This window comes from Erpetoichthys calabaricus, chromosome 11, assembly GCF_900747795.2.
Source record: "Erpetoichthys calabaricus chromosome 11, fErpCal1.3, whole genome shotgun sequence".
NCBI lineage: Eukaryota > Metazoa > Chordata > Cladistia > Polypteriformes > Polypteridae > Erpetoichthys > Erpetoichthys calabaricus.
In genome coordinates this window covers 162,345,684-162,366,659 of record NC_041404.2, presented here as the reverse complement: position 1 = coordinate 162,366,659, position 20,976 = coordinate 162,345,684, and the positions used below count along the sequence as shown (strand labels likewise).

At 36.4% G+C, this 20,976-nt stretch overlaps 1 protein-coding gene across 1 annotated transcript in view; it reads left to right on the top strand.

The window, feature by feature from the left end:
* Positions 1-20,976, top strand: part of usp31 (ubiquitin specific peptidase 31) — a 55,673-nt gene that overhangs the window by 17,794 nt on the left and 16,903 nt on the right. Inside the window, 9 exon segments of the mRNA XM_051933973.1 lie at positions 2,502-2,526; positions 2,528-2,595; positions 9,290-9,425; positions 9,951-10,098; positions 11,439-11,613; positions 15,911-16,022; positions 18,077-18,171; positions 18,973-19,050; positions 19,148-19,277. Of these exon segments, the coding sequence (XP_051789933.1) occupies positions 2,502-2,526; positions 2,528-2,595; positions 9,290-9,425; positions 9,951-10,098; positions 11,439-11,613; positions 15,911-16,022; positions 18,077-18,171; positions 18,973-19,050; positions 19,148-19,277 (967 nt within the window).

Genomic DNA, 20,976 nt, shown 5'->3' with positions numbered 1-20,976 from the left:
CAGTGTAACAGCCAATTGGGGAATTTTTATAATCTTGATGTTATTTCAGCATAGGATTTATAAAAGATATTATCATGGACTACCTTATTTTTCTTACCATGTTCACATTCATTATTCTCTGAAATTTTCTCTTCAGTAACTGACGAATACTCCTCACTAAGCTTAAAAATTCAAACGTTATATCTGTACTGTTGAATTAGTGAATTTCAAGATAATTAATTCAGGGTATTTTAATTGACACAAACTTTTTAAATAAAATCTGTTGTCATAACAACATATCTTTAAAATCTGGTTTGTTAATGCAGGGCCATGTTAGGTGAGGTTTATAACATTTGCTATTGTAAGATTATATTTGCATTATTATCTGGTTAAAAACTTACCAAAGACTAACAGAAGAGTGAAATTGATTACATTTTCAAATGTCACTAAATCCTGGAGTTTTAATATTCCAAATCTGTCCCTTATGATGTGTGTGTAAAACAAAACACATTTGTCCAAACTTTCATTTCCTGTGTGAATTCGGTTTTGTCGGCTTTACTTTAATCCGCTCCTTCAGAACCCCTGTAAAACCACCTTTGTTGTAATATTTTCAAAATACATTGCTATAACTGTATATATGTCTGGTCAGACTTTATTGCTTAGCCCGTGTATAAGTCCAGAATCAAAATTTTGACTGGTCTGGAAGTTTAACTGGGAGGTTAAATTACACTCGCCAGCATTCCTTTCAAATATAGCAAAAGACATATGTCATATGTTTGTCACATTTTAAGTATTGAATGAACATTGGTTTGGCTTCAAAAACCAAAGAAATGGCACAAATGTAGCCTTTTCATAGTCGTACTTGACAATGAAGTATGTCATTTTGCCCATCCTGCAAACTGGTATGATTGTAGTGGTTTGTGCTTCAAAGCGCTAAATACATTTTTTTTGATATTAACAATTGGAACAGTTAATTTCATCGTCGGTATAAGCATGCCAAGTAGCCACTTTTTCTGAAACTTCCTTCAATTGTTTGTTGAATTGATTGATTAATTGATTTTTAATTAATTTTTAATTAAGAGAATAAATTGATTGGGTTATGTAACTTGCAGGCTGCCTCTTTTTTAAAGACATAAGTTGCAGAGAGGTATTGTGATTATGAAATATAAAACCTGAGAAACATTGATTTGCATGGTGTAACATTATTCCTGTGGAACTGGGTGTTTATTTAATTTATTCCTGTGGAACTGGGTGTTTATTTAATTTATTCCTTGATGTATACTGGAGTGAGAGTTTCTGGGAATTGACAATATAATATTATTGTGGTACTTGGATCATCATATACTAATATATTTGGCATCATTCCCAATTCTTTAAAGTTTGTTTTTGTTTGAATAAACTTATATTTGGAATATATTACCTATGTAAAATGGTTGCCATTTTACAGCTAATAAGGCAAATCAATTCACTGCACCTAATCTTTTGAATGTGGAAATTATGGAAATGGACCTTCAAGTTTCTTCAGACTGGGAATACTTTGTTATAGGGTTTCACAGTTAATTGTGTAGTGATTATGATTACATGTGCTGTGACAGAAATTGTAAAGGATTTGAAACAAGAAGTACATTTTGCCACCACAGTTGATTTGTAGTTGACTATGGAAACATGCCAAAACATAATGGTTTGTTATATTGATGAGGAATTTACCTTTTAAAGCAGGTGGTTGTAAACGGTAGACTTTACATAAGAATGGACATGCAACATACTGTGGTGGCTGTACTGTTGCTGTATGTTATATTTGATAATGTGCAAATAATGTGACTTGTCCTTAAGATAACTTTAACTGCTGCTTTTTACAATATTTCATACCCATGCCACCTTATTTTTTTATATAAATTAACAGGTATGCATTATTATTCATTTTGTAGAACGCTACAAACAAACGCATACCACATGTTGAACAAGTTGAGTTCATTCGGTGCTCCTAAATCATAAATGTATAAATTACAATATCCATTTTAGTGACTTCTGCTACTGTCTTGTAGGACTTGTATGGTACCTACATGAAACAGAAATTATAACCACCAACAGGATCCTGTCCTGTCCTGTCCTTCAAGATACATTTTTGCCCAGAGGCCAGACACCTGTAACAAGAAATTATACAGCAAGAATGATACATACAAATGTATCTTTATAACTTAATTCACAAGTTTTTTTTTTTTTTTGTTTAATAATGTTTCCTTGAATCTCTGGTCATTGTTGAACAACTGTGACAATAGAATCTGTAGGTGTTTTTGGGTTTGTGTAGTTTTCTGTATTGTTTTGAAAATGAAAGCACTCTGGGGTGGTTCCATCTCCAGAACTGAAGTCCACTTGCTCTGTTTCATTACCTTTGACATCTGTTTTAATGGGCCTATAAATAGTACCACGTTGTGCACATATTAATCAATACAATGCCATTAATGTTGGAGGCAAAACCATATGTGTTTTATTTCTGTAATAAAATTAATGTTTTCTTTTAGATCTTCGTTAACATGTCCTCATTGTCCAGAAGCAGAGTAACACTTTTGATCCATTCCTTTGCATCTCCCTGCCTATTCCATTGCCTCACACCCGGTAAGCATTTACAAGTTAAAGTTGTGGTGGTTTTCTTTTTTTTTTTTTTCTTTTTTTCCCCCACCCTTTGTGGAGTGTTTGAAAAATTATTTGTTTATAAGTTTATACTATCTGTGTAGCAAGTATAATTAGATCACTAAAGGAGCCTTCATTTTGGCAGTTTAAATTAGGGGTTCATGCATTTGTTATGCAATAATGAAAAGAGATTGATTAACTTTACAGATTGGGCTGGGGCTGTTCATGCTCTTAAAATGTATTACAAAGTTCTTTAAAATGTCTCAGGTCTGCTGTGACAGGATAGGTACATGATAGGGGTAAATAGATAGATAGATAGATACTTTATTAATCCCAAGGGGAAATTCACATAGATATTAGGTATTCTGCAGGGCTGTCAAATTAGCTAAAAATATGTCTTGAAATTTTCAAATCAAAAATAAGGAAATATTCAAATATATTCATACATAGATTCAGGCTTGTGATGATGCAGGTTCGCTCCATGCTCCCATCTTCCTTCTGGGAGCCCTTGAACCCGACACCGTTGATAATGTCACTGATGAGCTAGGCAGTGAGGCACAACAATGAAGCAAGGGGATGGTGCAAAAAGTGCAAAGTGATTTTTATTTTAAAATCAACAAAACAAAACAGTGTTCAACTAAATAGTGTAGTGTATCAAAATAAGAAATAAATAATCCATTAAAATAGTTGAAAAGTGGAGGTTAAAATCTATTAGAAAAAAAGTCCTTTTAAAAACAATGAGATTAAAACAATGGCTGGAAGCTGTCCCTTTTAAAAAACACAAGTCCGGTGCCTTTCTACTGGTGACTCCCCTGCTTCTCCCATCCAGGCTATGCACCAGGGGAGTCACCCTACCTGCAGCTGACCTTCTCTCTGCGTTCTCCTGCTGGTCTGTTCACCTCACCGATTCCTGGTTCCGATGGGCTTCACTAAACCACGACTTGGGCTACCCAACAACCAGGGCGCTCACGCTGGGGCTTTCACGTCCCAACTCCCGCTGCCTTCTTGGCCTTATGCGGCGAGCCTTCCACTTTCCAGTCACTCCTGCACTTCACGAAATGCTCAGGGGGAGCGACCACAATCAACTGCTCCCTCGGGTGCCGGCCAAACACCCAGGCTCACTGCTTAGCTGCCCGCGAGCCTGTGCTCACTCGTTCTTCTCTATCTCTTGCACCGGCTTTCCTCTCCCTGCTTCCTGCCGCCTTCTTCTCCTGCAACCTCCGTTTCTTTCTTTTTCTTTTCTCCCTCTTTCCTAGCTGCCTCGCGCTTCTACTTATCATGAGGATGTGAATCAGGTGTGGCAATCAGCGGCTTCCGGCAACAATTACGGATGCAGATGACTCCTCACCTGTGCACTTAAGCGAGGACCGCCCGCATCATGAACTTCCCTGGGAACCGCTTCCGGCCACACTACCACGCCCTCTTATAAGCCGCGAAGACGGCGATTATTTATTTAAACAGTGGCCTTTTTGACGTGAGCTGTGGACCCACTACTCCACAAGGCTGTTAAATATACAATTGTACATGTGGTAATGGTGATGGGGTGGAAACGGAGAACAAAAGCCAGTCCATCTAAGAAGGAAAAAAATTATAGCAGTACTTGGGTAACCATTATGTAAATGTAAGAGCCATCAAAATCCCGCTTTCTATAAAAAGAATGCATGTGCACAGCTGTCTTGTCTTCACTGTAATACTGATGACTGGGTGAACAGGTCCTTGTCAGGATAGCATCAAATCAACCATGAAAATGAGCTTGAATTTTTCCAGGCCACAAGTTCTGGCACCATGCTTTGTTACATTATTATTGATTTTTTTTTTTTAACTTTTTTTTTCATGGTGGGTCTGCTGAACATGAAGTGCTTTTGACTTGTGCACTGCTTAGTGGATGCTGCATCCTTCAAAGGAAAGAGACACTTTAAACATAGCTCTTCACAAAAATGTTTCTCTGTGTGTACAAAGTAACAAGGTCCAAAACAAAGTATAACCAGACACTGTTACCACTTCCTGTAATGCACATATGAAGCCCACACAAATTTGCCCATGATTGCTTAAATATGCTAAACTCCATCAACGCTCGTGCTACACAAGCGTTTTAATGTTTAATGTTTTAATGTTTATACTTGCGATTACATAAATCTGGAGGAATCCACCAGGTGGCAGTGCGAGATGTCATCACGGTGAGAACAGGTTCGGCTTCACTGTGTTGTGTATTGCCTGAAACATTCATTAAATTCTAAGGACAACTTGCTGAAATATCTCTGAAAAGTATATTTAATAATTAAATCCATCAATCCAGGGATGTGCCCATTCCAGCTAGGATTTTGCATGAGGCAGAAACGATCCCTAGACGGGGCATCAGCTCATCACAAGGTGAATACAAGCACTCACATACACTGGCATCATTTTAGTGTCACCAAATCTGCATATCTTTGGAAGGAAACCGGAGCACACTGTGGAAACCCAGCAGGAAAACATGCAAACTCCAGGCAGGGAGTACCAGTGATGTGACTCCCCGTGAGACAGCAGTGCTACCCGTCCGCCACCATGTCACCCCCATGTGTGTAATTATTAACAGTATTCATTATTTAAACAAAGTTAACGATTTATCTGTAAAATGTAACATACAGACTTGAATGCCTTTCATCATGAAAGTGATATCAAGTATAAATCTAAAGATTCTAATTATGCAGAGAGCTGGAATATCATACATTTAATGTGCTCTGTGTGGTGATCTATTGCTGCTTGCCTCTGCTGTCAGGTCAGGAGGAAGCCCTAGCAGCTCGTAGCGATTAAAAACTGGGATGACGTTTACGATGCTGCTTTAATGATAAAGTAAACTACGAGGTTACAGTGGATATTTTGAGATTAAAGCCGAAATTTCCACTTTAATCACAAAGTACACCTTTTCACCATGTCCTTATTTTTTTTTCTCTGTGGCTCAAATACAGCGTTGTACATTACGTTGCTGATGTGAAGTTGCAAAAAAAAAAAAAAAAGACGGCACAAAAGATGGTATGTGAGACTTTTAAAATGTATCATGTCATTATGATCAGGAATATGCGACTCTTGAATATACAAGCACCACAAAGGCATTTGTATGTCGGCATTTTGCTTCACCACATTGAACCATTCGTCAAACATCACAGCGCACTCATCGATCCCGTAAGATCCTCAAAGCAGCTTTCTGTCACATGTAGATAGTAAACAGGGACTCTGACATCATATTCCAAATTTTATCACGCTGCGCCCCCGACTTTTTGTTGGTACTGCAACTCGTGCATGCGTTGCATTAATTTCTGAGGGCCTGCTCAGAGGACGCGTTAAATGAACAGTGGGAACGCGTGGCAGCCATAATGCATGCGCGTACGCGTTCTGAGCATGAAGTATAAATGAGCCCTAAGTTTCACTAATTAAGATACTAGGCTAAGCATTCAAAATGACAAAAGCCTGATTGTTGAAGTGATGTGCAAAAACAGATCTGCAAAATACTGCAGTACAGCACAGTGTAGTGTGTCTGGAGTAACAGATGCCAAAATTAATGCAAGGCAAAACAATCAACTGTTCTTTTACAATGGAATATGAGCTTTTGCCATGCATATAAAATATTTTTGAAATAAACTGCCCTAGTGTTATGAAGACATCTAGTTAAAAGTATTTTTGGAGAAGTGACCTGTTAATCAGTAATATTAATTTTTACATCTAGTTATATAATTTAAATTTCAAAATGTTACTAGGGTTGGTGTGATGCTGTCTCAGGTTTTGTTTGTTGCTTCATTCCAAGTTTATTTACAGAATAATCTGACATACCATGATTTCTTTTATTAAAATAGTACCATACATCTTACTTGGAGACTAGTGTGTCCTACCATGAAGCATTAGTCTGAAAACTATATAAATGCACCAGCTGTTTCCTAATTATTTAAAAGTGATTATTTTCTCTTAAGTATTGTTTATTGATTTAAGTGGTGATATGACACATACAGTAGGAAAAATTCTGTTCCAGTACCAAGCTCCAAATAAACTTAAGTTTTTAAAAAATTTTACTTTTCATTTGCAAGAGTCCACATTCATTTTAATAATCCCTTTACATATTTGAAAGATGGATTTGGCAAGACTTTGTGTCTGTCTTTAGGGAATTTGCTTTGTAAAGTTGAAATATGCTGATAAATGTTATAAATGTTTTATGAGAGGGCAGTATGGCAAAAAAAAGTCATATATATTGTATAATTAAAAATTCTGACGGTTGCAGTATATACTCATATAATGTATTTGTATATAGTTTAAATACTGAAACAAGTAATAAATGTGCTACTGTTTAACATTGCATTCTGGTATGCCCATTATCTGTTAATGCTCAGTTACTATAATTTGTTTGCTAGCAGGGAATCACCCCTTCTCATAATCTAATCAATGTATAGGTTTCTTTCTCAGCTGCTTGTTTGTTCGTTTGTTTGTCTGTGCCGCTGCTGTCAAGTGTACATGGCATAAGAAGTGGCTTCTCCTTATCCTACCTTCCTGTTTGAATTAACACACCAGATGGATTAATCTGCTCAGTACTATGCGTTGGCTTACTCAGAATATACAAATCAGATACAAGTCCATATACTAAGACATTACCTTTAAAACACTCATACATTGATACAATCACATTTCTCATTTCCTTTTCCATAAACGTTTTGTGTTTTGCATTTAAATAGGTTCACAAGCTTCCCACTAGTTTTTTTATAAAATCTCCAAAATATTTTTTATGAAATCTATACTCGAAGTAAAATTTCTTCTGGTATACTGGATCAACTTTGATATTACCCACTCTTATAATATCTAATCTCATAACGTTAATAATTAATTTGTATACAAACACAGTTCTCAATGTAGGATGTCAGAGTTCAAAAACCCAGCTGACTTTTAAATGTTTCACTTAGTACCTTTTGTCAAAATTTGAAATGTTGTGCTTAAAAGTGCGCTGTGCATTTCAATACTTTTTGAAATACTGTATATGTGGAGCTACATATTTTGTTAAATACTTTCGTAAGAGTTAGTTGTCACCCTACAAATTTTAAGCATTTATTATCGGAAGTTTTACAAAAAGGGAAAAAATGCATTATTTTGATTTCTTTTACATCACATTATACATATTTGAGTTGTATGCATCTCCTATTATGTGCTTTGAGCATAGGAAAGGTGCTATATAAATTTAATGTTATTACTATTATTACTAATAAATCCAATTACTATTACCACTTCCCCTTCCCAAAACATTGCAAAAGTAATATACAGTACTTTTTAACAATCTATATATATATATATATATATATATATATATATACATACATGTATGGTTGAAAAAGTTTACTGTCAAATAAATGCAAAGAGTACGCGACACGTGTTTCGCCCTCATTCTGGGCTCATCAGGCGTATACACTCCACTGCACTCCCTCTCGGGAATCGAACCTCGGACGTCAGCGCCAGAGGCGATGCCCCTAACGTTGCGCCACGGCGTGTGGTTCGTTTATTGACAGCATGTAGATCGGGGGTAATTACATTCACGGCATTCGTAGTCTGTGTCACAATCTGATTGTATGGGTGGTTACCTACCAGGTACGTGACGGATGTTAGCAGATTGCTGGCCAACCACAAGCGTTACCTGGTAGGTAACCACCCATACAATCAGATTGTGACACAGACTACGAATGCCGTGAATGTATGTATATATATATATATATATATATATATATATATATATATATATATAAAAATCCCTATGTGCGTCCAGGTGTCTGTGTGTGGGTGTCTTCTGGTGAAGTGCGCATGCGCGGGGCACGGTGCGATGCGCGATATTACTGTCAGAGAAAGTTAGAGGTGTTTTACGGAAATACAAACCAGTATTACTGCGAGAGGAAATTAAAGGTACACAATACAGTGACGCATATTACAGCCACATACAAGCCAGTATTACTGTCAGAGGAGATTAAAGGCATATTATCAACGCGCACGCCTGTATTAACACCAGAGAAAATTAAAGGTATATTACGGAGGTACAAGCCAGCGAACGTACAAGACGGTATCCTTCAATAAGGGCGCGCACAAAAGGTGAGCTTCAAAAGGGCGACCTCAATTGGGCGCAGCGAATAAAGGCGCATGTAAATAAAGATCTGCACCTTTGTTGCTCTTCACATATTCCAGAGCCATTTGAACTAAATTATCTACGAACGCCTTTATTCGCCGCGCTCAATTGAGGTCGCCCTTTTGAAGCTTGCCTTTTTGTGCGCGCCCTTATTGAATAGCGCCGTACAAGACTATTACTGTCACAGAAAATTAAAGACACACAATACACGGCGGCAGCCCACGAAGAACGGTCAAGCTCAGCAAGTAAACATCAATAAAAGAAAGGCTGAAAGAAAGCAAAATACGACCAACAAAAAGAATGAGGTCAAAGTCCCTTGCCATTTAATATAGACTGTTCCTACTAATGTTTATGCACTACTGTTCTAGCGCCCGTTATTGTAACAGGCTAAATGACTAGTATTTGAATAAACACTTTGTTGTTTTTATGAATGACTTTCATTGATAGGTTCCCTGTAGGATTGTATTTTTATTTTTACTGTTACATTTCCTTTCATTGATCTACAGTAATTTTAATAGATAATCAACATGTTTGTATTTTTGATTTTCCTGTAAGGCCTTTGTATGTGACAGTGGTTTACCAAGGCAAATGTTCGCACTGCATGAGAATTGGAGTGGCAGTACCTCTTTCCAGCAAAGTATCCAGGCTACGAGATGCTGTGTCAATGGAAACAAAAATCCCTACTGATCAAGTGAGTACAAAATATCTGTGGTGCTTATGTAATTTAGTCCTCTACACTGTAGCAGCATTGAGCAGTTAATAGAAAGTGTTACTGCTTTCTTGTTTTAATGTTTCTTTCCCTAGAGGTGTCTGTAAGCAAAGGTGTATTGATAACTTGTACAGCTTACAACTAAGCTTATGTGACACAAGTAATTTGAGGTTTTTTTTTCATGGACATTATAATATTGTGTTGGTGGTCATGCTGGGTCCCCACTGAAGCTCATTATACCTGGAATTTTGTTACTTACATTTGCCATGAAAGCATGAAACTTAATATTTTTTTTTTTCAACAAAAACTGCAAACTACACTGGGTAAATAACAGATAAAGCAAAAAATACCCTTTTTTGGGTGGAATATTTCTTTAACCTTTATGTACTGTGTTAAACCTGTAATCCTCACATAAGCTATGGCTCCACTTGCATTTTTTACATTAATACCCTTGAAACTTTCTGAAAATTGCTATTGTAAAAGATGTCTTTCCTTTTTTTTCCTCAGATTATATTGACAGAAATGTTTTATGATGGCTTTCATCGGTCATTTTGTGATGACGATGATGACTTGGACAGCATTCAAGAAAGTGATTGCATTTTTGCATTTGAAACTCCTGAGATTTTTAGGCCTGATAAGATTTTAAGTCAAAGAGGTATACACTGTGCTTTTAATTGTCTTATATTTTCTCGGCGCAGTCAGAATCAAGTTGTGAAAAAAGCCTTAAATATTTCATGGTAATGTGACCAAGTTGCTGAACTAAACCCTGTGACGATGCGGGTTCGACTCCATGCTCCCATCTGCTGTTCGGGAGCCCTTGAACCAGTCACCGTCGGTAATGCTACCGATGAGCTAAGCAGTGAGGCAACAACATAGCAAGGGGATGGTGAAAAAGTGCAAAGTGCTTTATTAAAAATCCAACAAAACAAGGTATTTAAATTAAATCAAGTGCAGTGTCTTAAAAACAGTCTTCAATAAATAAATGATCCATTAACAGCGAGTGAAACACATGGAGGTTAAAAATACAATAGAAAAACAATCGTTAAAAACGAGGTTAAAACAACGTTGGAAGCAGTCCTTTAAAATACAATTCAGAGCCGGTGCTTCTTTTACCCTAGTGTCTCTCCTGCTACTCCCGTTTGGGCCCTGCAGCAGGTGAGATGCTCTCTCTGCAGCTGACCTTCATTCCTCTCGACCAGTCTCGAGGCCTCCCGATCCTGGCTTCGGTCACACACTCATCCCAGGCCCGAGACTTGGTATCCTTGACGACCAGGACGCTCACGTCAAGGACTTCACCCACCAAGCCTCCCGACTCCCGCTGCCTTCCCGGCCTTATGCGGCCAGTCATCCTACTTCACTGGTCACTCCCGCTACATGATCACTCAGGGGGAGCGACCACTACTACTACTCCCGGATGTCGTCCCAACACCCAGGCTTCCCGTACAGCTGCAATGCGAGCCTGTAATCGCTAGCTCGCTCTACCACACCGGCGCTCTCTCTCTCCCCTGCTTCGTGCTATCCAACAACCTCCATCTTTCTTTCTCTCTTTCTTTTCTTTTTCTTCTCCCATTCCTAGTCAACTCGTGCTTCTATATATCGAGAGGGCATAGCAGCTGCGGCAAATTAGCAGCCCCAGGAACAATCACGGATGCGGGTGGTCTCTCACCTGTGCACATAGGTGTGAAACGCCCACAACCGCAAATCGCCCTGAGAACTGCTTCAGCCATACAACCAACACGCCCCCTTGCTAAGCCGCGAGCACGGTGATTATTTATTTAAAACTGGCCTTTGCTGAGAGCTGTGGACCCGCTATACCACAAACCCTTACATTTTAATTGCAGATAGTGATATTTGCATAGGTAAACTGTAGAAACCAGCTTTTAAAAAACAGTTTCATTTTAGTTTTGAAGTTTAGTCTTCTGATGTACTTAACTAGTTAGCTACATGTACTTAACTAGCTACATTTATTTTTGTCTTTCTCCATTTTTATTTAAGGGCTACAATCAAACTTAAATCAGAACAACTTAAAATATTGCTTGGAGCAAAACAGAACAGCTTCATACATGCATGGAGCAGGGAAGTCTTTGATAACTTCAAATAAGAATACAGGAAATGAGAAGATAATTATACTGGTCTGCAACAGAGCCTGCAGTGGTCAGCAAGTACGAAGGTAACAAGCATATCCTATTTTAAAAAATAAAAGGTTAGCTTGAACTGTTGATATCATATATTCATACATATATATATATATATACACACTGACGTCCGAGGCTTGATTCCCCGAGAGGGGAGCAGTAGAGTGTATACGCCTCATGAGCCCAAATGAAGGCGAAACACGTGTTGTGTACTCTTTTTGCTTTATTTGACGGTAAACTATGCAACATATATGTTCAGTTATTACCTTTTACAACTGTTTTTTATGTATTAGGTATTTGTAGTTTTTAAATTGATGTCTCTGAAACTAGCAGTAATGTATGGTATCTTTAACATAGTCCAGTGAAATTGATGCCAAAACGCAGCTGTAAACACATACAGTATTAGATGAAATATTACTGTCTTTAAAAATGGCTGTTACACATCTACTGTTATTTTGGAATGGAAATACTGCATGTATAGTGTTAGATCCAGCCATGCCCTTTTTTCAGTTTAATTAAAGAGAGTTGCATGTCTCAAAGTCTGGGCCACAAATGCCTTTAATTTCAGTTTAACAAATGAGTTGCAGCAAAGCTTGTCTAAGTAAGTATTTACTGTAAACAAAAAAATTAAAGCATAGCCATATAGTTAACACATTACATATTTCAGTGCCTGCATTATTGTCCTTAGTCCTTGTTTCATATCACCCATATCTTGCTCTGTTCTAAGAACTAACATCATTTAAAATTTCACTTTCTTATGAAGAAGTATTGATAAGCATCCTATTTTCACTTCGAGACTTGAGCTTTTCACTTTAGTACTATTCTCAAACAGGAGAATATAAAGTATCCACTTAATCTCTGTATATATGGAGCAACCTAATACTTTCTTCCATAAAATGAGCATCCATCCATGCTGACAGAGCAGAGGCACCAGGACCTGACTTCCCCACCTTCCAGTTCCAAATTTGGATCCTCTTCAAAAGCATACCTATAACACCTAAAATTGTACAAAAATGAACTGGATGGAATTTTAATGACCTCTGTTGTTCAGTATGTTAAGACTGTCCAGCAGAATTTTATATATTAAAAAATGTTCAGCCAAATTAAGCTTGTTTAATGGATGTCGTGTTTATGGAAATTTAAAAAATACAACCCTTTATCTCAAAATTGTACATTACATACTTATGTTGACTTTTTCAAAAAATTATGTAGGTCAGGACATCTGAACACTGTTGGCAGGCACAGTTCCTTTCTGGGTTACATATTGTGGGAATACCCTTGGAATAAATTTTTGCTTACGTTTCAGACAAGTTACACACTAATCCCTAACACCTAAGAACACTATTTGGAATAGTAATTTATGTAGACAACAAACAAATCATTATGATAACTAGCACTTTTTTGGAATTTTGGTTTTTTCTTGCTCAGCTGAAAGAGTCCTAATCTTCCTCCAATGACAGTGAGAAAAGGATCTCCTGTTTTACTTAAATTCTGGAAAAAGGTTTTGGCTGATATTTAGTATCATCTAACAATAAGCTATTTTGTTTTCATGTCAGTAGAACAAAATTATGTCCAATAGCTGGAGTTTAGTCATTATATTTTTAAGCAATTGGAGAGTAACCTTGTAATGATTTTTGGCAGATTAGGAATGAAAGGTGTACTTTTGATTATACTAGGAATGATGTGAAATAATCTTGCATATGCCCGGGGGGGGGGTTTGAGATTTCTGTGATGATACCAGACTATGCTGTTGCGTGGAGTTGAAAACCAGAGAAAGCAATGAATTATCTTTTGTACCAAAAAAGTCAATGGTATCTTTTTGGTGTTATTTAGTTTTAAACCAAATAATTCTTTTAAGGCTGGTGATCCCAGTACTGCCATGTATTGACTGTGCAAAAAAGAAGTATTGAGAAAAAGCAAAGCAACAGATTTCCTAGCCCATCTGAGGACTACAAATCCTGCATTGTATACTAAACTTAATAATGGGATGAAGTGGTGGGGTAGCTTGTGCATTGCAAAGTCTGCAACACACAATTTTTGTTTAAAAAGTGGCACAATACAAATGAGCATGTTGGATGGAAAGCTTTTACAGGTGCTGTTACCTGATTTTCTTTTTTATCAAAAGAGCATAAAAATTTGATAAATGAGAGATCATTCAGTCCATCAAGCCCATTTGTGTAGTTAATAACTAAGCTGTCCCAATATCTCATCCAGATTTTCCCTAAAGGTTGCCAAGGTTTCTGCTTCAACCCCATGTCTCGGTAGTTTGTTCCAGAGTCCCACAACTCTTTGCATAGTTTTAAATGCACTTCCCCTTAATTTCCACAAGTATGTGATTCACCATTAAGCCAAAAGAATGTTGCTGGATCTACTTTACAATGCTCCTGTTTCACACAGTAGAAGAACCCTCCCTCTAAGACACAGTCTGTGAGCCTATAATGTTAAGTGCCTGTTTAACAATATTTCAGTTAAACACCAGTCCCTAGAATGTGCAATAAAGTGAAGGAAGAGATACAGCTTTCACTGCAGAGGGCAGAGTTCTATGTACTTACCACTATGTGGTCAAGCTCTGACATGATGCCCTGTGTGTCACTTACAGTTCATTTCACTCCCCAGTGGAAGTTTGAATCCAAATGTCTAGAGACCACGTTCTGTCCTGAAGATGATACTACCATAAACCAGCCATATGTACCTCAAGCAACTGAAAGAGTCCCAATCCACCTACCAAAACACAGTGAGAAAAGATGACCTATTTAACTTTAAGTGTGAAAAAAAGTAAAAGTTCATTTTGTGTCTAAGTAATTTGAGTAATTTTAGCCTATGTGATGTGCTGTGCAAATCTTGAAAATGTGAAGGGCTTTTTTATGATGCTGTGGGCTTACGCTATATGGCAAAGTGATGCGCTCCAAGTGGAAAACATAAAATGCCACACATTTGTTGAATATAGTTTGTATTTTGGTGAAATAAAAATAATAAAATTCTCAATGTTATAACAACATGCAGTGGAAAGTTCCTTGATTTGATTATAGATATGTTTTTTGGAAGTTGCTGTCATTTAAAAATTCAATTATTGGCCCAAGCCTAGAAGGAAAAAATCATATTCCCTTTTATGAGAATCTATTCTAAGGATGCTTTGAATATAGCATATGCATTTTTATTAATGCTGTTCATAAAGAAACATGCTGAACCTCTGATAACCCTCAGTATCTATGATGAGCTACTTCACATCAGTCCTTTTTTGGGTGAGGCAGGTGATGTCTGATATGAGCTTAATATATGCAGTTCTTTCATTGTGATACAATTCATAAAACCTAATAGTTTTATGAGTTTTTTTAAATTCTTTAAATGTTAGTGCACTTTATACTTTGATTTTAATTTGAATTGTTAAGTTTTTGATATTTTAGAAATCCCTGCCCCCCCCAAAAAAGTTTCACAAATTATTTTTTTGGGAAATTGTGATTTATTCGGGGAGACTGAGCTCTTTATGTTAGGTATACAGTGAATGTCAATGTAATGAACAACCATTTATTCTGACAGACCATGAATTTGATAATTATCTTTAGTAAATTTGGGTACATGTGTAACATTCATAATGTCAGACTGTTGGCATGCTGGCATGAAAAAATGGTGTTAAAAGGTTGGCATTTACAGTACATGTGTGTTTTACTTTATGCAGCAAAAATGCTTTATTAAATTAAATTTTTGATCATAGAGCTCATGTTTCCGGAAAAGCTTTTCACACCTTATAAATGCCGTACTTATATAAATATCATAAGGTAGCTGTTTTTGGAGATTTTTTTTTAGTTCAATGCAACATATAAGGAAGTTTTTAAAAATGTGCCAATAAACATTTTCAATTGGAATAAGTGGAAATGAGAAATTCCTCATTATTAGAAGGAGATATGTTCATTTGTAGCTAATGCATTGTTTGTGACAGACAGTTGACAACTTGCATTGTGGAAACGTTTCTTTTGTTGTAATGACGGAAACAAATAATTTACAGAGAGATTAAGCAGTAGAGAAAAAATACATAATTAATTTGTTGCAGTGTGACTGTTGTTGCAATTGAATGGTGATTGATCTGAATGTATGAATAACATGAAATATTCCATGCCAAAACAGCACTTGAGTCTTTGGCTGTAGCATGGCATTAAAATCTTTATCTTAATTGTCTTGTAATTGACCGTCAGAATCATATTTCAATATTATGTAAAATTTAATATTAACTATCTGTATATTGAATTAAATAACAAAAAAATATGATGGAGTTTTGTCTAAAATGCATTTATCTGTTGTGAGAAAAAAGCCAGCACACTTTTTTTTGTTTTCTAGGTTTGGTCACCCTTTTGTATTGCATTTGGAGCGAACTGTAACATGGGATGTGCTTCAGAAAGAAATTTTGGAAAAAATGCGACATTTGTTAAGGCCTGGTGTGTTTATTCAGGTCAGTTGATTTTCTGTATAACTATACCTTATTTTGAATTAGGTATCATTTTAAACTATACCTTGAACTTTAATTTGTTTGAAGATTCAAATATATTTAAGAGTGTTTTCATTAAAGGTTTCTTAGTTTCATCAAAAACTTTTTGATAGTAGGGACTGTTAAACTAAAGCATGCTAAAACATTTGCAGTTATTTTCAACAAAATCTTAATGAATAGCAAGACCAGTGGCCTGAATATTGTTTTCTTGACACATTTCAGTAGCTTGGCACAAGCAGCATATTTACTTTCCAGAAAACATGAATTGTCAGGTTTTTATTTGGGGAAAAAAATAGACTTGCATGATTCTTTTTTCCCCTCATAGATGGATTATTAAACTAAAACATTATTTCTATTTGGAGCAGCACTAAAAGCTGCTTTTTAACGCGAGTTACACCCTACTAATAATAGTTTTTTTTACAGTTTGGTTGGGTTTAACCCAGTTACTGCAGTATTAAGATGACACTTCTCAGATTATCATAGGTTACATAGGTTTTTTGACATAACAGTATATTTTGGTGTGATATTATTAATGGTACAAGTATTTTTCATTGTTTTACATTTTGTCTGATGGTTGTTTTGGTACGTTAAATAGCAACAATTGCATTAGTGTTTTTATTTAATTAAAAAGTTTCCTGCATAGCAAGCAGAGTGCAAGCTATCTACAAAGGAAGGAAAGACTCCTGCTAAACTAGTCTAGTCTGAATTTTTGCAATTGTGTACCTTATTCATCTTCTGGAATAATTTGGAGAGAATCCATCAGACATATAAATGTTCCCGTATTTACATAATTAAAATGCAGTTTGTTTCATCAGTTTCATTAGTGTTGTTGTTTTTTTTTTTCATTCATTTTCTAGTGTTTTAATAAGCAAATTTAAAATAAGGCTAGTTTCTTGTTTCTTATTGTGTTGCAATAGACTGTGCAACTCATAAGCCATGTGCATTCTAGTTGTCTGACCAGTTTGAGACATTCTCTTACTCTAGCCCATCCACAATGGTCTCCAGATAATAGGAATAAGACTACAAAACTATTTAGGACAATTTTATGACAAATCTTTGTATTAGTTTTGACATCAATTGAAATATGGTAAGTTGATTATAAATAACTTCATTTACCCATTTAGCTATAGTATTAACCTCCTTAACATTAGACCCAAGGAATAATCGAGCTGTAAAAGTGTTAGTGCCAAGTGTTGCTCAGGAAACGATATTTGCGTGTCTTGTGTAAACGACGGGCCCGAGTATAACCTAGTCAGTGGTGCAGACATGTTTTCTCCTAGCTTCATAATGGTGTCTCGTAAGAAACATTTTTCAGCAGCCCAGGGTGTTGCACCCTCTTGACAGTGATATGAGCAGTAATGACGAAGTGATTCTGTCTTCAAGCAGTGAAATTGAAATGGAAAGTGAAATCAAAAGTGATTCTGATGAATCTGAAAGTGACGCTTGTATCAGTCGCATATGTGCAGTGTGCTGTTCAAAAACTGATCAGTCTGGAAAGAAAATCCACAAGGAATCACCCCATTATTGTCCCAATAATGATGTTGGATTTTGTATTTCACTGTGCTTCAAGATCTACCACACAAATGACACATTTTAACAATATATACAGTATTAGCATTAATGTTATTATTCATCATTACTTTGAGTGTTTTTCAAATTTTCTAGCAGAAAGATCAGATTTAATAAATATGTAATTTTTCAAGTCAAAAAATGCAATGTTTTTTTACATTTTTTGAGAATGTAATTCTCAATTTTTTTGAGAAAAAATGTAATGCTAAGGAGGCTAAACTGATAAACAGAATGCTTAATAGAAGCAATTAGTCCTGGTCAGAACTGGAAAGAATGCTTTGAATCAAGTTTCAATGATAAACATTTGCAGCAAGGCTATTTATATATGTTTTGATGTTAAATTTCTGTGACATTCTTTTAAATACAACATTTCAATTGAAATGCTAAACCAAAACTGAACACTTTTTCCTTTACTTTGACTTAAGATTTTTTTTTTCTTCATCCTTTAGGTTGGTCCTTTTAGCTTGCGTGTCGTTGGTGTTGTAGGAATTACTTATCTTCTACCTCAGGAAGAGCAACCTCTATGCCACCCAACTGTGGAAAGGTGATGCTATGTGATAAAATAACTAGAACTGTATTTATATGCTCAGAGCACTGATATGTGATGACCAGCTAAGATGATCTTGTGCATCATCTACAAGAGCTGGATTTATTTGACATTTTGTCTACATTAGTGCAAGCAGAAAATTTTCCAATTCACTTAACTTTATTTCGGCTTTTATTAGGCTTTTGAGAGCATTATGCCTGTTCTATCTGTTGTAGATTGTGTTAATGATTTTGTAAGTAATTTTGCCACAAAATGCTGTTTGGCAGTAACAGACGCCTCTCTTTGTGGGCAAGGTACCACTTGAAGAGGAGTAGTTTGTCAGATTAAAGGGGGGTATTAAGTTTCATCTCAAAAATACTTTGTTGAATTAGTAAAATTACTCAAGCAAGAATCAGTTTGTTAAAAGCATAAGTTGCCTTGCTTTGATCAAGTGAGTAGATAACACATAGCTGTGGTTTGAAAACAGTGTGTTTTTTTGGTGAGAGTCTTTAATTTGGCTTACAGGTTAAAAGGAGCTAAGCTCTTTTAATCACACTTTTAGTATGACATTAGTATGAATAAGGCTGTTTGTTTTGCAATTATTTTGGGGTTGAGACGTTAACAACACATTTGTTTTGTTGTTCTGCAGTGTCAGAAGTACTTTTATCTATTAGCCTTAAAGGACAGATGTATAAGGGCGTGAGTTGGGCAATGCTTTTTTAGCTTTTCCTTGATAGATTTCCCTTTTGGTCTGTTGCACAATATTTTAAGCTGGTTCTCTCAGACTAAATGGCATTTTCTGGTTTGTCTTTATCTTAGGGCATACAAATCATGTGGACAAGGAGGCCCTCCTCATGTAAAGATAATTGTAGAATGGGACAAAGAAACCAAGGACTAGTAGGTTTATTAAGTTATGATTTTGTACTTTTATAGTCCTAGATTAATGGTCAAGTGGAGATCATCTTGTACTCTGTATCTGATTTTCTTCGTTTAGTTTATTTGGACACACTGAAGATGAATATGTTCCAGACTCTGAGAGTGTACGACAGCAGAGAGAAATTCACCACCAGCCTCAGGCTTGCACATTAACGCAGTGTTTCCAGCTGTACACTAAAGAGGAGCAGGTAGAGGATTTAAGTAATTATTTAATTGTGAGGTCTGCATAGACAGCTTTACAAATCTCTATCTTTAACAGTGTTTGGGTTATGCCTTGCTTCTGCTGAAACCATTCCATCAACATCCCTTGTAGCACAACAGAACAAACTACGATAATGGGATTTGTTTTAATGTGGCAGCACTGCTCAATTGAATGACTTTTTAAGGTGTTGTGTAGCGTTAAAGGTGAGTGTGAACTTTAAACCATTGACAACATGACATAGTGCATTGACAAACCTAAAACAATAGTAATTCACTGTAAATAAATGTGTGAGTGTTTGGACTTACATAGACTCCATTTGGGCGGCATCCTTCACTCTGGAAATCTAGGTATTCACACAGATTTTTTTTTTTTTTAATTCACACAGAAATTAAACAAATACAAATCTAAAGCAATTTGCTGACTCAAGGCACATTGTGCAAATAAACACATATATTTTGTGAATATTTCACGTTACCTAATTAATTTAAGTAGATTTTTTTAAATATTTGGGGGTTTGGGGGGAGTGGCGCCGTCACTGGTTAGGAGCCATGTCAGTTACGGGTAAGCATCTTATTTTTCTTTGATATTTCTCTTGTGCCCTTTCTGTGACTTCATAAGGCAAGGTTATTTGTAAGTATGGCATGCTTATTTTGAAAGATTAATGTCTAACCTGTAGTTACAGCAGTTAAAGCTTCTTCATGGAATATCCACTGTATTTAAACAGATGACAAAGTTCCAGTATTTGAAAAGTTACTTTTCCATTTATTGTCATAATGCTGCTTGTAGTTATCATTCCTTTCATTGGGACAGAAGTGTCGATGCGTGCTGGGTTTTCACTGTGCACGGAGGTGAATTTTGAGGAGAGGCTAGTTACGTAGGTGCCAGAATGATAATCAAAGGGCTGAATTTTATGCAACAGGGCATCAAAGTGCATGGAAGACATGCAAAAATATTTATATTATATCTGTTCATCATGTAGATCACCCACTTACGAGAATATTATATAGTACTCCCCTTCCCTTGGCCACTTTTGGTTAATAGGTCTTACATGCCACTTTCTCCTTTTTCCCCCCTCTTATAGACAACAATTACTGGTACAACACTTCTATCAGATGTGTCTTGCTTCCTCCGCTGTGAAATTGTTACATATGCAACATTGACCAAACACAATCACCTACTGACTAGGAGAATATCAACTCATTGAGCAAACCGTCTGCCACAAGTTTAAATGCATTTTGGCTTGCAGTAGTATATGCTTTAAATTGCGATCTGCTGTCAGACTTCATGCTGTAAAGGCCTGTTTAGGATATGCACCCTGGTCTATTTCTAGTTTAAGCATTCAGTGTGCATCACTGAGTGACACGGCATGGTTACAAAATCCCCCAGCTTTTCCCTCAGTGTTTTTTTGCCTTTCTATATCAATCTCGCAGATACTTCAATTCTTACCTGCACAAACTTTCATCATTGCCCAGTATCTGGGCGATATCTTTTCATGAGTCTTTGGAAATTTGTCTAATGCTGTATTCTTTTAATGATGGATTGTGTAGATGTGGGTACCAACACTTCACACAACTGTGCAGGCAGAAATGGACATATTATTTAGTTAATGCATTAATGCATTAAAGCAGGTATTAAACATGCATGGTAGTGTGGCGGTAGTGCTGCTCCCTCGCAGTAAGGGGTGC